The sequence below is a fragment of the Anoplophora glabripennis genome, unplaced genomic scaffold, assembly GCF_000390285.2.
Source record: "Anoplophora glabripennis isolate ALB-LARVAE unplaced genomic scaffold, Agla_2.0 scaffold149, whole genome shotgun sequence".
Lineage (NCBI taxonomy): Eukaryota > Metazoa > Arthropoda > Insecta > Coleoptera > Cerambycidae > Anoplophora > Anoplophora glabripennis.
Window position 1 is genome coordinate 610838 of NW_019416248.1, and position 16657 is coordinate 627494.

Genomic DNA, 16657 nt, shown 5'->3' on the forward strand with positions numbered 1-16657 from the left:
TATCAAATTAAACAACACTTAATTTTCATTCACCACATACGGGTAATAAATCAAGCTGGAAATTGTGTTCAGATCTTGGGGTAGATAATGGTAAAATTATTAAGAGAATACATAATAAGGGACCGATATCGGTTTAAAGCCACCATTGTGCATCCAATTTAAAAAAGGGGTATTGTTACTAATCAAACATCAAGCACATTTCAGCGAAATTATTAAAAAAAAATACCTGTAAACCAGAACAACTAATGTTTACGACTTATAAATAATCGGTTGTTCCAAAAAAGTTCCCATGATGTCACCAGTAGGTATTAATATTCTATCTGCAAAAAATATCTCTGCCGATCGAAGGTATTCAAGTAAGTGCTAGTTTATAAACATATTATGAACGTGTCTACATTACTTTTTAGGAAAATTGACTACAACACCATACTATGGAGTATTCTATAACGATTACACTTACAGGGAAATAGACTTAGTTACTAAGCGCAGGTAGAAGGTCGTTAAATTTAAATTAATATTTTTTTAATCTATTATAAATATACGTCTATAACTAGTTTCTATTGTTCACCATATTCTGACCGAGCGAATAATCAGTTGTTAGTGATGTGGTGCTAGTTATAGGTTAAGAAAAGTGGTGATAATTCAAAATCGGACTACGCCGTGCAACTTCTTCATGTGTTGATTGTAAAAAATAGCTACAACGCTTATTCCAACGTACAGCAAAAGCTTCGCCATACTGTATAGAAAGTTTATACACGTACCTAGTTAGAAATTTTTGTCTGGGTCATGCCATTCTCTCATAGGTTATAGCAGCGATCATTTCCTGAATCTTGCTGTTACATATGTAGCTAAAAATTTGTAGGTATATGCATCTAGTGCAGATTTATGTAATTATAACTGCTTTAGTGTTTATTAATGGGAAAAGTACTTTCGATAACGTCGTTTTGAGTTATGTAACTTTTATGATTCATCTACGCTTAGGTGTTGCCTGGGAAGTATTGTGAATAATTATATTTGCTTGTATATAGTCGTACATGTCGATTCAATTGAAGGAAAAAAACGAACTTTGAATGCTTACGGATGCCATTTGGCCTTCCTAACGCTCCTGCAATATTTCAGCGTTATTAAACAAAGCATTAGTCAATCTTTAAAGTATTATAGATCTCGTATTGACGTTACAACCTCTTCTTTAACCATCAAAAAATGTATAAATATTACGAGCTTCATCATCCCTTGTCATATCTAGCTGGAAAATTTAATATTTGACACTGTATAAACGTCGAAGTTCCACTCAGGATTGATCGTGTTTGCAACAATGCATTTTCAATATTTCTTTCGTAATATGTTACCACTTTACAATGTTATTATTAGAAGAAGTATATTTTTGATGTTGTTTTAAGTTATGCAACTTTTATTAGCTGAGGTATTGGCCGCTAACGATCATGTGTTCATTATTGTTCGCGCGCTCGTGACAACTAGCCGTTAATTTTTAAGTGTCAAACTATAGTGAAGTATTGGGAATAACTATAATAAAGTGTGTAACGTTGTGGTGTGTTTGGATCCTTAACACGTTTAATTTAATTCTACAATACATTTATTTGTATACGGTATGTCCGTGGTTAGGGTGAATAAGAGGAAAAACTTTTTTATTTTACATTTTACGGAAAAACGGCACACTTGATAAAAAGTTTTGCTCGAATTTTCATGTCCAGAACATAAACAAATCTGAAAATGTCACGAGAGTAAACTTCCCTTATTTTTTATGTTTTTTTTTTCCTTAAAATGTAAAATAAAAAGTTTTTCCTCTCCAGAGAAAACAAAGTTCCCATAATTTTAATGTGCAGATGGATATACCGGATGTCCCGTTCACACTTTATAAAAATACTGAAACACTTGGGAGTGTAAGGAATTTTCGAAACGTTTACATTTGGCAAAATTTTTATAAAATGTCTATTAACTCGAAAACGGTTACAATTTTTATTCTATCTTGTCGAAATAACGAAGTTGACAGCTACTTCTGATATACCCGGAAGTGCTACGTTGTTGACATTATTTTCATTGAAGATGAATTGCCCGTACTTTTGGAAGACATCCCATTGCCATTAAGGTTGCAAATGTATTTTATGCACGATGCTGTTCCACCCCATTTCAGTTTAGCTGAACGTGAATATTTGAACAATATCTACCCAAATCACTGGATAGGTCGAGGAGGCGCTCAACCCTGGCCCCCGAGGTCTCCCGACTTAAACTCGTTGAATTTTTTCCTTTGGCGTCACCTCAAACAATTGGTATATACGACTCCAGTGCAAACCATAGACGAATTAAGAAACCGCATTGTCGCATCCTGTGAAACAATTAGACACATAGTCGGAATATTTTAACGGGTTTGTCAATCAATGTGTGGTAGGATAGATGCCTGTATTAGCGTTGAAGATGCACTGTTGTAACGCCTGTGTATGTAAAGTATTTTTCATATCATTGTTGTTTGTTAAATATTGTGTTTCTGTTAATATTAATTATTTAAAAAAATATTATTTAGTGAGTTATTGTTTCTCAGCTTGTTACATTGTTTTTGCTTCAAATGTATTGTTAAAGTTGATTAGTAAATAACTAAAACATTGAATTTCTATTTTTGTTTTCCACTCCCCTTAAGAAAGTGGATATGACAGGATATTAATTTTTTGCTCGAAAACGAAGCAATATATCAAAAAAAGTAAAGAGACAAAGAAGTTGTATTTTTAATCGCATAATTAGAAAAAAATATGACACCTAAGAAAAAACAGTGACGTCTCATATGTTTACTTATTAATATCAACATGAGTGAGTCCCCGGACACCGCCGGAATAGATAAAATAAATCAAATAACGTCAGAAGACGTCTACCGTTTTTATAAACCAACATACCAAATTTAAAAAAAATCGGAATTAGGGTTCTCCAGATATTAGTAAAAACCTTGTATTTTCTCTAAATTTCAACACCCTGTATCTCCAAAACGAAGCATTTCCGGACATGGGTTTATAGGAACTTTATTTCTTAATTTTGGTCAAGGAAACTCCTCCTGAATTTTTTCGCAATATTAATGGGACGCCCTGTATACAGGGTGTCTCACATTTAAATAGCAGGACTTCAGGAATCAGTAGAAGACCTCATTTTGAGTCTAAAAGTTCCTATATATATATGGGTCCTAAAACGCTTTGTTTCTGAGATACAGGGCGTTCAATTTTATTTTTGTTTTATTTATTTATTTTTTAACTAAATAACCGCTGACAAAAAAAATCATCATGTTGCGGCGAAAGACTTAGTATTTAAGGGCAAATAATTTGACACAGAAAATCATCGCATATTAGTTCCAGTGGTGGAGATAGAGGGGTCTCTATGCATATTTTTATAAAAAAAAGTATAGCCGATTTGATATTTTGCAAATGTTTTCGAAAAATATGAAAGAGCATTCAATTTTACCCAGAAAAGGCCCTCTTGTCCAAAGTCGATAGGAGGTGGCGTTTTCAAGAAAAACCGAAAATACTGTTTAGAAGTCAAATTAAGAAAAACCGAAAATACTGTTTAGAAATCAAATCAGACTTGAAATGTCATTCTAATATTGACATTTGCGCTTATTTTATTATAGTTTCTAATTGTGTGTAGAGTATTAAAAAAAATTGCAACAAATTCAAAATGCCGTTTAAGTTTACGAACCAAGAATACGCAGATATTCACTTCATATACGGGTTTGCCAATGGGAACTCGGCAGAAGCTGCTAGGGAATATCGGAGACGATTTCCTAATAGAAGACAGCCGCATCCACACGTTTTTATTAATGTTCATCAACGTTTCGCTAATGACGGATTGAATCTGGTCCATAGGGATCGCAACATAATTAACGTTAATATTGGCAGAAATAGGAGGAATCAGCGAATCTTGCACGAATTTGACAGAGATCCCACGACGAGTACCAGAAAAATTTCCAGGATTATTGGTGTTTCCAGGTGCACTATTTCTAGAACATTAAGACGAGATCATAGACATCCCTACCACTTACAACCTGTTCAGGGTTTACGTCCGGGTGACGAGGAACATAGAATAGCTTTTTCTCGGTGGATTCTTAACTCAATTGAAAACGACGGAAATTTTTTATCACACATATTATGGACCGACGAGTCATGTTTTACTCGTCGAGGTGTGACAAATTTACACAATCAGCATGAGTGGGCACATGAAAACCCGCATGCAATCAGACCACGAAATTTTCAGCACGAATTTAGTGTTAATATTTGGCTCGGCGTTTATAACAATTGTCTTTTCGGCCCTTACATCTTACCTCAACGACTGAATTCTGCGAATTTCTTAGAGTTCTTAGAGACCGAGAGTGCCAACATGTGGGAGGAAATTCCTCTGAATTTAAGAATGCGAGCATGGTTTCAACTTGATGGCTGTCCAGCTCATTTTGGCCGAAATGTCAGGAACTGGTTGAACACCCACTTTCCCGAAAAATGGATTGGCCGCGGGGGTATCGTTGCATGGCCTCCCCGATCCCCTGATCTGACACCCCTAGATTTTTTCCTCTGGGGTTTTATTAAAGAGAGAGTTTATACCACTACTGTGGACACAAGGGATGAACTTATTCGTCGGATTCGGAACGCATGCAGTGAAATCAGAGACAATAACTTAATTCAAATGAGACGTTCTATTCAGCGTCGGTGTCAGTTATGTATCGAAGAAAATGGTTTACATTTCGAACATTTGCTTTGATGTAATATGGTTTTCGTTATTTATTTTTGTATTTATTTTCATTTAATTAATTAAAAACAATTTTAACCGAATTTTTGAACTACATATTTAATTTAGTTGTAACACAATGTTTAAAAATTATTATTTGACTTCTAAACAGTATTTTCGGTTTTTCTTGAAAACGCCACCTCCTATCGACTTTGGACAAGAGGGCCTTTTCTGGGTAAAATTGAATGCTCTTTCATATTTTTCGAAAACATTTGCAAAATATCAAATCGGCTATACTTTTTTTTATAAAAATATGCATAGAGACCCCTCTATCTCCACCACTGGAACTAATATGCGATGATTTTCTGTGTCAAATTATTTGCCCTCAAATACTAAGTCTTTCGCCGCAACATGATGATTTTTTTTGTCAGCGGTTATTTAGTTAAAAAATAAATAAATAAAACAAAAATAAAATTGAACGCCCTGTATCTCAGAAACTAAGCGTTTTAGGACCCATATATATAGGAACTTTTAGACTCAAAATGAGGTCTTCTACTGATTCCTGAAGTCCTGCTATTTAAATGTGAGACACCCTGTATATAGGAACTTTTAGACTCAAAATGAGGTCTTCTACTGATTCCTGAAGTCCTGCTATTTAAATGTGAGACACCCTGTATACAAAATAAATCATATGTGGTACGTTCCGTTTCCAGTCAATTGAATACAGCACATTTAATACCGAATCAAGTCCGAATAACATTCAGTACAGAAAAAACTGAGCGAACTGGTAGAAGCGATTGTGAAAGCTGACGAGACAGACAACAGAATCGAACACGAAAGTCGGATCCGGTGCCGAGGCAGGGAACTTTGTTTTCAACCACAACCGCCTAAAAGCTGAAGCGAGCGTTAGGCAACATTTTGCGGCAACCTAAAGATAAGTGATAGTTCTACGATTATCTCAGGTGACATTTACAACAGAGAGTTTTAACAGCGCATAGACGTAGGTATTTCCAAGTGTCTCGACCTCGCGCAGTGTGTTTATCAACCTTCGGACGTACCGACATGGCGCACCGTCACCACAACTTCGAAATAGTCGAAGTCGACGAAAACCAACCGCCGCAGAACAAACGCCTGGCCTGCCTGAGGGCCAACGCCCTGACCATCGCGACGGTCGTCGGGGTGATCCTGGGCGCCGTCGTCGGGATAGTGCTGCGACAGACCAAAGACCACTGGACGGAGAGGGAGATCATGTACATTGGGTACGTGGGGGACGTGTTTCTGAGGATGCTCAAGTCGCTGATCCTGCCCCTCATAGTATCCTCCTTGGTGTCGGCCATCGCGAGCCTGGACCTGTCGCTTTCCGGGAAGATAGCGGCGAGGGCGATCGCGTATTACCTCACGACCACTTTCGCCGCCGTCATTTTGGGCATGGTGCTGGTGGTTACCATCAGGCCGGGAGCCGGGCACAGCGCGGACGTCGGCGCGAGCTCACAGGAGGAATCGAGGAACGTGACCACTGTCGACACGCTGCTGGATCTAGTCAAGTGAGTGAATCGAAAAGTTGTTTGTCCCACGCCACCATCGTTGATACTAGAAATCGACTGCCTATAGGCTCGTTTTGGTTCCGACAGGGAACGGTTCTAGGTTGGCCGTTTTATTTTTAAAACAACTGAGCGTAGACGTATCGACAATAAACACTAGTCACAGAAATTAAGGCACGTTCGCAAATTTTTAGAAATTGAACCTTCAAGTTTCTAGTCTTCGAATCTTTAGAAAACAAATTTGTTTTACAACAATTAACGTTTTTCTGATCAAGAAAATATGAAGTATTGCTAAAAAACCATTTTCAACCTAAAAAGATGAATAAAAAGTGAAAAATTACTCGTTACATTCATTTTCAGCAGAAACAACAAATTTAAACATTCCAGGCACTATCTTACTTTTTCCAACCAACTTTTTCACTTCGAAAAAAATGTCTTTGTTAAAAACCAATAATTGAAACTTGTACAGAATAATTTGCAGTTTTCAAAACCATACTTGGATTTTCTGTATGATCATTATTTCCCGAGTAATTGATTGCCAAAGTCAAAATGACTATTTTGCTTTGATCGATGATAATTGAGCAAAAAATGATCGTCCGGAACCGCTCAAATTGAAGGGAATTAAATTATCTAAAAGAGTTTTATGATAAAATTACCAAAAAAAAAACCTTGAAGCCCATGACCCTTTTAAAGACAAGCAAAAACTTTTTTCGTTGGTTTTCTTATGATTACTCAATAACAGCTGATGATGAAAACTTCAAAACCCAGATCGGAAAACTAGAATTGAAGCTTCAATATCCTTATTTTTTATGCTCTCTACGACCATCTCCCTCCAAGTCACAGCTCTTTGAAAATCACCAAAAAGTTTTGGTATTTTTTTTTAATATTCCTTAATTTTTATGAATAATGTAGTTGTGTAACTTTCCTAAACCATTCAGACGTATTTTCTGACAGAACCAAAACAAGCGTTATATTTCACATTGCAATAAATAGAAAATAGGGCCGTTTTTATTCCAATACATTTTTTAAAAATAGTGGAAAGAGGCTTTGGGTAAAGAATAGACAAAAGCAACACAGTAAAAATATGTGATCTAAACACTTAACGAATAATTATCTGAAATAAATTATTTGTTACTTTCTTGTTTTCTAATGAATATACTGATCAAAATTTCATTCACGTTTTGTTCAAAACTTCCTTATTTAATAAGCCGAGTTGGAAAAAAATTAAGGTATTTTCATCCATCTATCAAATTTGTATGTTTAGTTCATGTCAAAATAGGCCGTAGTTCGTTAAATTTTCGAGATAAGGTGTTAGAATTAGTAGCAGGTACTCAATATTTAAGAATATGTCCTACGGAAAAAATGTAAACAACTATTATTGTGAAACATTTAGTAAATTTCAAGACAATTGTTTTCCAGTTTTTAAATAAAATAAAATATGTCGAAATATGTCGATTTTGTAGTACGAAGATAGTGTTGTGCTTAAATTTTAGCTCGAATTTTAGTAATTATGAACTTAAAACATGGATTTCATTTTTAATAAAATTATGAATTTGAAAAATATGTAATTAAAGTACCCAAAGATTCACATTATCCAAATAATCATACGTATTAAAAATACCTTAGGTATTTAGCAAAAAGCAACATTCAGTAATTTTTAAACGTACAAGTACAAAACAAACTACAACATAAGCTCAAAATGTTCACATCAAGAAAAGGAAATAGTGGTACGCAAAAACACTCAAACACTGTCCAATTCCAAATACCAACTGAATTGCATATTGCTGGACAGCTTAGTACTTCGTGTTATCTGTCGTGCCGTTGTCACATTGCTCGATATGGATTTTATCGAGTTTTAAATTTATTACAACGCTAATTATTTTTTAGAATTAAGCATGAAGTTAAAAAAGTGATAAACATTGTATTTTATAGTGTTCTATGACGCAGTTATGTCAATATTCCTTAATTAATTGAACTTTTGTACATTAACTTGGAGATTTTGATAATTTTTTTCTCGGAAATGGTTAAGTTTAGGACCCATGTCATATAAGGTTTTTTTTGTTTATTTTAATGTATTCTATCGTCTGTTAAAATTAAGGCAGTCAAACTTCTAAGACCCTGTTTAACGCAGGAAAATATCGGGAATACTAAGAATGAAATAGCTGTACAATTTAAGACGAGACGGTGTTTCAATTTCTATCCTTAAATTAAAAAATAACACGTCTTTGTCGTCGCCGATTGCCGAACGAAATTTACATAACGCTAGCTTTGCGAGCAATAAGTTTTTTGTAACATGCTGAAATTCCATCGAGCAAAAAACGTGAAAATATCGATATTCAATTACAGCGGTATCTGAACAGTCCACACTTTTGCCATGGATAATATACGCTTCATTAACTGGCACTAGAATCTCTTACAAATATAAATCAGTATCAAAATACTTATTCTCTCTTGCACCCTGTATATTCTGTAAACTTAAATTTCAATGCCAGCTTCTACATTGGGGATATTAATGAATAATAAGCGTATAATTTAAAAAAAATAGGTCGTGACACTCTGATTAGCCGTTCGCGAGAAATTCAATTTTGAAATTGTGGTCCTTTAAAATTTGAACATACTGTTAATAATTTTATATTTTCATCTAGACACAGAGAAAATTCTTTTACTATTTTGAAATTCCATTTTCTTCTTATCATTCTCCAGAAATGGGCAAAATAAAAAGAAAAGGAAAATACATGGTTATAATTGCACAAACGATAAACACTGTACAGTAATATTCATTTATTCCTTAGAACCGTTCAAGGTTTTTAGATATGGTATGCTAAAATTACCACAACAACAAATAACTTAAAGGTTGAATAAAAATGAAAATAACATACACAGACAATCCTGTACAGCACTTTAAAAATTTTTTACAAGTCTAACAATTGTTTACTTCAACTCAGTCTTGATGCTGTCTGTATATGAAATTTTTTTGCAGGAACATGTTTCCTCCAAATCTTGTGGAAGCCTGCATTTTTCAGGTAAGGGAGACTAATTTGTAAGTACCGACGAACTATTTATATTTTATAAGTACGTTAAATCTGTTTATTTTTTTACTTAACTTTTTACCAATTGTCATGGTGTGAATATTTCGACCTTCATTCGTATATCTCTTGCGTGAATTATTCTTGAAAACAACTGAGAAGAATTAAATTCCGAAAACGGTCCTAGATTTGTGTTATTTGTCATGGTTTAAAAATATATCGACCTTCATTCTTACCTACATTTCCAGTACTTGGATGTAAAAAACAAACCTAAAATTAGTTTTAAATCGAAGGCAAAACTTCTGTTACAACTTTTTTGTGTACAGGGTGACCGATATATCCTGGGAAAAGCGTTTTTCTTCAAGAAAATCAAATTCTGAATAACTGCAATGGCAAAAACCCATTTCCTGACACATCAATCTGTGCATATAGCTGCCAAGAACAAATTGTGTTGTGTATAAATCTGCTATACAGGGTGATCCATTAACGGTATCGAGCGGCTGTATATACTATATATATATATATACAAATACGACCAAAAGAAATTGATTTAAAATATTTTCAAGTTTATAACTTCACCGCTAGAGGGCGCAACTGCTATAGTGTTACAGAAAATTGTCGGATTTTCGAAATTTCGCTTATATAACCTAAGTTGCAAATACATTTTTTAGATACACTGTTAAACCCTTCACAGGTTTTGTTTGAACTTTTTTTTTGTTATTACCATAGCAACGCTAGTAAGCAGGACGCCATCTTGAACTTTCTAAACTGTCATAACTTCTGAATGCCTTAATCGATTTCAAAGAACGACGGCTCATTTTAAAGAACTATTAATAAAATTTATTTTTATGATATAGGAATAAAAATATTATTTTCCTGCGTATATACAGCCGCTCGATACCGTTAATGGATCACCCTGTATATTAGTTATAATTACTGCGGCATGTGCACATTCAGTACACACAAAATCCACTTCTATCTACTAATGTGCTAATATTTTAAATGCATAATTCACTAAAAATATTGATTAAATACAATAATTGAAGGTACTTATAAGAAAAACACCGTCCGCGAAAATAACAAATCGGCACAAATACGTCAACCCATCGTTATGTTGCGCTTCCTATGGCTCTCAACAGAACCGTACTCAGTTCACTAATGTAAATATGAACATGACCTTACGAAATATTTCGCAACCGGCTGTACAGGGTGGTTCACAAATAGTGACCAAATATGAAACCTCGTATTCTCTGGAGAATTTTAAGGGGAGTCTGTACTGAACAGTTTTTATCTAGGATGCTTCGTTGAAAAGATGTTAAATTTCAACAAATTTTTTTATTTATTTTTCAATAATTTAAAAACCAGTAAGTGAAATAACCATGATATTTTCGATTTGGTCTTTCAGTTTTCTAGTTGTATAACACCCTGTACTTTTTAACCTAGAAAAAAACTTTACAGAAAAAACTCTTCTTAAAATTCAGCAAATACGAGGTTTCTCCTTTGGTCAGTCACCATCTGTGAATCACCCTGTATGTTAAGAATAACGATTCAGGATTTTTTCAGTACCGTACAAATTTAGTGGCACCAGACGACAACGAGACAGGTATTTCAACGAATGCATCCAACGTTTCCTCCAACTAATACCCAAAAAAAATTTCAGACCTCCACAAATTCAGCATCGAAACAGAGACGGTACAAACGATGAACATCCTGGGCTTGGTTGTCGCTTCTGCGGCGATCGGAATAGCCATAGCCCAGGTGGGGGAGGAAGCGCAAACCATAGCCAACTTCTTCCACAATCTGATGGCCATAATGATGAGGATCACCACCTGGATAATCACGCTGTCGCCGGTCGGTATCATGTTTCTGGTGGCCGCTGAGGTTTTGGAAATGGACGACATTGCCTCGGTGATGAGCAGCCTGGGGATGTACTTCGTAACGGTGTGTGTCGGATTGTTCTTGCAGGGATTCGTCGTGCTGCCCCTGTTATATTTCGCTCTGACGAGGAAGAATCCCGTTAGATTCGTTACCAACATAGGGCAAGCCATCGCCACGGCCTTTGGTACAGCGTCCAGGTATGGAAGAGACCAAAATAAGATAATAATGTTCTTGGAATAATTAGAATGGATCAGAAAAAAAAAATCATATAAAATCACTATCAATGCAATTATTCGAAAGCGTTGAGCAAAACCAATCTATCCTACAAAATTACTAGAATCCATCGGATACCCTGAAGAAAAGCCACAAATTGCACCTCTGCATTTAATAATTCCATTAGTTTTAATTTATGCGCTCGCTGTATACAGGGTAGCCCATCGAAAACGTACCGCAAGGCATTACAGGGTAGTAATGAACTTTTCGGCAAAATCCAAAAACAGGTAAAGTTTGCTTCTGAGGGGGACAACTTTTGGCGCAAAGAGCAAAATCTTCAACCCCCTAAGTGGGGGTGCCATCCCCCAAATTTTTTTAAATGGGAATGGGGGTCAAGTGGGGGGTCATTAGAAAGGGCTTTTAATTCTCTATACATCGATTCTTACTTTTTGAAAATCGATTCATTATTTTAGAAAATATGCAGCTTTGAAAATACGAACAATATTTTTGACGAGAAATGCGAAAATCGATTTAATTTTACTTCAAAACTTACGGTATTAGTCAAGTAAATGCTGAAAATGTTGTCCGCCAACTTGCATACAATGATACAGGTTGTCTTCAAACCGTTGTCGAACATTCTGGAGCACTTGCGGTGTTACTTCGCGACATACATTAATGATTCGTCCTCGCAGATCTTCCAAGGTATCAGGTGGAGTGCTGTAAACTNGGGGGCACATTAAAAGCAAAGTTTACAGCACTCCACCTGATACCTTGGAAGATCTGCGAGGACGAATCATTAATGTATGTCGCGAAGTAACACCGCAAGTGCTCCAGAATGTTCGACAACGGTTTGAAGACAACCTGTATCATTGTATGCAAGTTGGCGGACAACATTTTCAGCATTTACTTGACTAATACCGTAAGTTTTGAAGTAAAATTAAATCGATTTTCGCATTTCTCGTCAAAAATGTTGTTCGTATTTTCAAAGCTGCATATTTTCTAAAATAATGAATCGATTTTTAAAAAGTAAGAATCGACGTATAGAGAAATAAAAGCCCTTTCTAATGACCCCCCACTTGACCCCCATTCCCATTTGAAACAAATTTGACCTGTTTTTGGATTTTGCCGAAAAGTTCTTTACTATCCTGTAATGCCTTGCGGTACGTTTTCGATGGGCTACTATGTATTTACCACTAATGCTTGATTGCAACACATCAACCTTAATAGCACCGGGCCCCAAGGGGTACCCTGCAATACCTCGAAAACTACAAGCGGTTAATTTGCCGTTTCTTACATAAATATGGAAAGTAATCTATCGCGTTAATAATGGCTGAATATTAATTAATGTGACAGGATCGAGAACACCGTTTCTGTCACTCAAACCTGACACTGTATCATAACATTTCCTCCAGTAAACACAACATCGCTATGTTAAAATGCTGTCCGTATTTGTACAAGACTACAACGGTTTGCTCGAGGCAAGCCTTATATTACTATTTACGTCTTTTTTATGTAACCGCTGATCTCACCTCATTTTAGAGATATTTCAGGAAATCGCATTATGTAACCCGAAGGAACCTCACACTAAAAAAACCTTGCTCGACAAGAAACTGCTTTGTATAACCGTGTTAACTGGAACCGCTGGGTAAATTAATTGCCGACATTATTTGCTTTAGACAAAAATTCTCCGCAGATCTACTTCTTCGATATAATATATGATAAAATATATATCTATGATATATAACTTAAAATCTAATACGACCATACAGGGTGTTTCAGAAAGACCTCCCGTAACTTCTGATTTTTTTGTCATATGAACTATATGTCTATCTCCTCTTGTTTTCGAGATACAGAGCGACAAAATAAAATTTTTTAAACAGATTTTTTACGAAAATTTCCAAACGGTGCGAAATATTTCTATGAAATTTGGTTACGCTACGTTCCTATTATATTTTAGGTTTTAATTTTTTTTAGGTTAAGTTTTTTACCATTCGGGCTGCAATTTCTAATGTACAATTTTATTTTCTAAAAATAATGTACTCTTGTTAGAACTTCCTAATGTGGACGGAATAAATTTTACATTTAAATCGTAATTAAATAGCTAACAAAATATTGAAAAAACAAGTTTACTTTGCCTTAATTTGTAAATAGAATAACTTTATGAATAAAAGCTTCATTTATTTATTTAATAATAGTAAAATAATTGAAATTTTAATTAATATTTCGTTTAACAATCATTTTTGTGACATTTTTGTAAATTAAAAGAAATTAAGTATAAAAGATGAATTTTTTCTGGGGTTCAGGGCTATTCTATGAATTTGTAAATATACCCATTGTTATTTTTTCGTCGAGCTATCCCAGTTTAAAAAAAAAATAAGTTTCTACGATGAATAGAAGCCGAGATATTGCAAAATTTACAGCGCGCATCAATTTGAACTTCCCCCACCACCACGCCGCCGGCCGCCGGACAGTTTACTTAGCGTGTACCTTCTCTTTCTTTAAAGAGCCCTTTGGCTCGTGAGTCGTTAATTTTCCACATTTTTCAATGCAATTCACGGGAAATCGTAGTTTACGTCGTAAACTTTATTTTGCGAAAAATTCAAGCCTTTAATATTTATAAACAATTGCGTTACGATTTAAAAAAAATCTTATCTTGGCTCCTGTTGGTCGCAGAGGGTACTTTTTTTTATTTTAAAATTGTATTTTTTTGCCAGCTATCCATTGCATCTATTTTCGGTGAGTTAGCATAAATAGCAACAATGTTATTCAAATTGTTTATAAGCGAAAAACGCACGATTTTTTAATGCACAATTTGAGAATGTGAATGTCAAAGAAACGGTGATATCTTTTAATAGGTCGCTTAATTACGTCTTTAAGATTACAATGACGCTTTCAGAATCATGTTTGGTTGAAAATTAACGACTGTACAGAGGCTTAAAGTTCATAACTTTTGGAGCCTCCGTTATAAACAAATAGAATTGTGCGAAAACTACTGCACCTACAGCGCCCACTTTTGGCATACTTTTGAAGTATGACAAAACCCTCAACTTGTCATAGGTTTTATAAAATTTTAACAATAAATGCGATAGTTATAAACAAATTAAAAAATGGGCACTTTTCTTGTTTTTTTTTGCAATAACTTTTTTGTTTATTAACCGATTTTAATTTAACAAGTCTCCCTATAAGCTGTCTGTGAGTCACTTTTTGTTAAAATTGATGGTTTTCCCTGCAAAGTGAAAAAACTGTTTTCCTCACTTATTTGTTTAAATAGAAAAGTTAGCTAATAAAAGTATTTGACTCACGAGATGAGAGATGTCTTGTATTATGTTCCTTTTGACAATTTTACAATAATATCGCGGATAGGACTTTTTTTCGAGTTTCTCTTTTATTTTCGCTAATTGTCCTCGTGTAAGTATTACGGTGAAGAAAATAAGTGACTTTTCTTAAAGAAGTATATATACATACATTCTCAGTAATATTTTAAACTCTCATTAACTTTATATCAAAATTTTAGTGACTGTTAGTGACTGTTAGTAATGACTAATTATAGTCATTAAAATTTTGACATAAAATTAATTAGAGTTTAAAATATTACTGAGAATGTATGCGTTGTTTATGAGACATCCATCAGTAAGTTTTGACATAAGCCTACTTTGAGAAAAGTCACTTATTTTCTACACCGTAAGATTGAATAGAACTTAAAATGTAATACGAATGGAGCATAACTATAGCCCTCTATAAAATAAACAAAAAATAATTAGACCACGATATTTGACGTCCTCAAAATCCCCGGAATACCAAATTTCATAAAAATATTTCGCACCGTTTGGAAATTTTCGTAAAAATTCTACTAAAAATTTTTTTTTGTCGCTCTATATCTCGAAAACAAGAGGAAATAGGCATATAGTCCATAAGACAAAAAATTCTTATTTTTTGTTGTACTATCACCCCCAGAATTTACGGGAGGTCTTTCTGAAACACCCTGTATATAAAACACAAAACAAAAACGAAACCAACAATTACCAACTCAAAAGTGTTGACAATTTGACCCAGATTACTGTAAATTATTTTTTCATTATTTTTCTTTAATTATAATAATTGTCATGTGTTTAAGTTGACATTTTTCACTGAACACAATTTTTTTCCAGTTCCGCCACCTTGCCGCTAACAATAAAATGCCTAGAAGAAAACTTAGGCATCGACAAAAGAATAGCCAGATTTGCCCTCCCAATTGGAGCGACCATAAACATGGACGGCACTGCTTTGTACGAAGCAGTGGCGGCTATCTTCATAGCTCAAGTTAGGAACGTCCCAATGGACATCGGAACTCTGGTGGCAATCAGTATAACCGCCACTGCTGCCAGCATTGGCGCCGCTGGGATACCCCAGGCCGGGTTGGTGACCATGGTTATGGTTTTGGACACGGTGGGACTGCCGGCTGAGGACGTCAGTCTGATTCTAGCTGTTGACTGGCTGCTGTGAGTACTCCGCATATATATTTTTTTATAAATTATCACACTCATTTAACCAAATGGTAAAGTCCTTTTATGTGAGTCAATCTGTTCTAACATGTGATGCCACTCATACGAAAAATACTAAATCATAAAAATCTGATATAAAAACACCGTCGACAAAGCAAATACAATAACGGTCCTAATAAAAATTATTTTTATTATTCGTTTTACTGCCGCATTGCCGTTATTTGATTTCTGATAACACTTTCAACGATAAAACTGAGTACGAAGAATTTTTTTTACGTTTCAGAGACAGATTCCGGACAGCAATCAACGTGATGGGTGACGCTTTTGGAGCCGGGATTGTGAACCATCGAAGCCAGAAGGAATTAAACCAAATTAAGAAGGACTCTCCACGTGCCTCTGTAGAAGAGAAAATAAGACCAATAGATACGGAAAAAACGAATCACGTCTCTCAAGAAAGCACCGAATAAACGACAGAAATAAATAAATTAGTAACAATAGCTTATAAAGGAAGGAATATTCCAAGTTTTTATTCAACCTGGTGCCATTTTGGTTTGTTTTATCGTTAAACATAAGTAAACATACGTATTTTTAAATGTAATTTTTGTATACATATGAGAATATATTTTCTATATTAATATAGGTACTTCTATTGACACATGTATCTTGTGCTAAATAAAAATTGTAAGTTGTACTAATAGTGAATTTTTAATTAATTTTCGATCGCGCTGGGCGCTGGGGTGGTCCGATCGGAGTGGTTTTGGTGTCGCGTGTAGATTGGACCTTTCTGCTTCTAATAGAAGTGGTC

At 34.9% G+C, this 16657-nt stretch overlaps 2 protein-coding genes across 4 annotated transcripts in view; one reads left to right on the top strand and one right to left on the bottom strand.

Moving 5' to 3' along the window:
• LOC108911719 (zinc transporter ZIP11) overlaps positions 1–16657 on the bottom strand; it is a 125404-nt gene that overhangs the window by 44721 nt on the left and 64026 nt on the right. The window lies entirely within an intron of this gene.
• LOC108911718 (excitatory amino acid transporter 1-like) lies at positions 1476–16513 on the top strand. The gene is made up of 7 exons (XM_018716716.1): positions 1476–1607; positions 5427–6257; positions 9235–9277; positions 10844–10883; positions 10941–11355; positions 15520–15849; positions 16136–16513. Exons 2-7 carry the CDS (start codon positions 5776–5778, stop codon positions 16317–16319), a joined length of 1494 nt encoding a protein of 497 aa, XP_018572232.1. The 5' UTR covers positions 1476–1607; positions 5427–5775; the 3' UTR covers positions 16320–16513.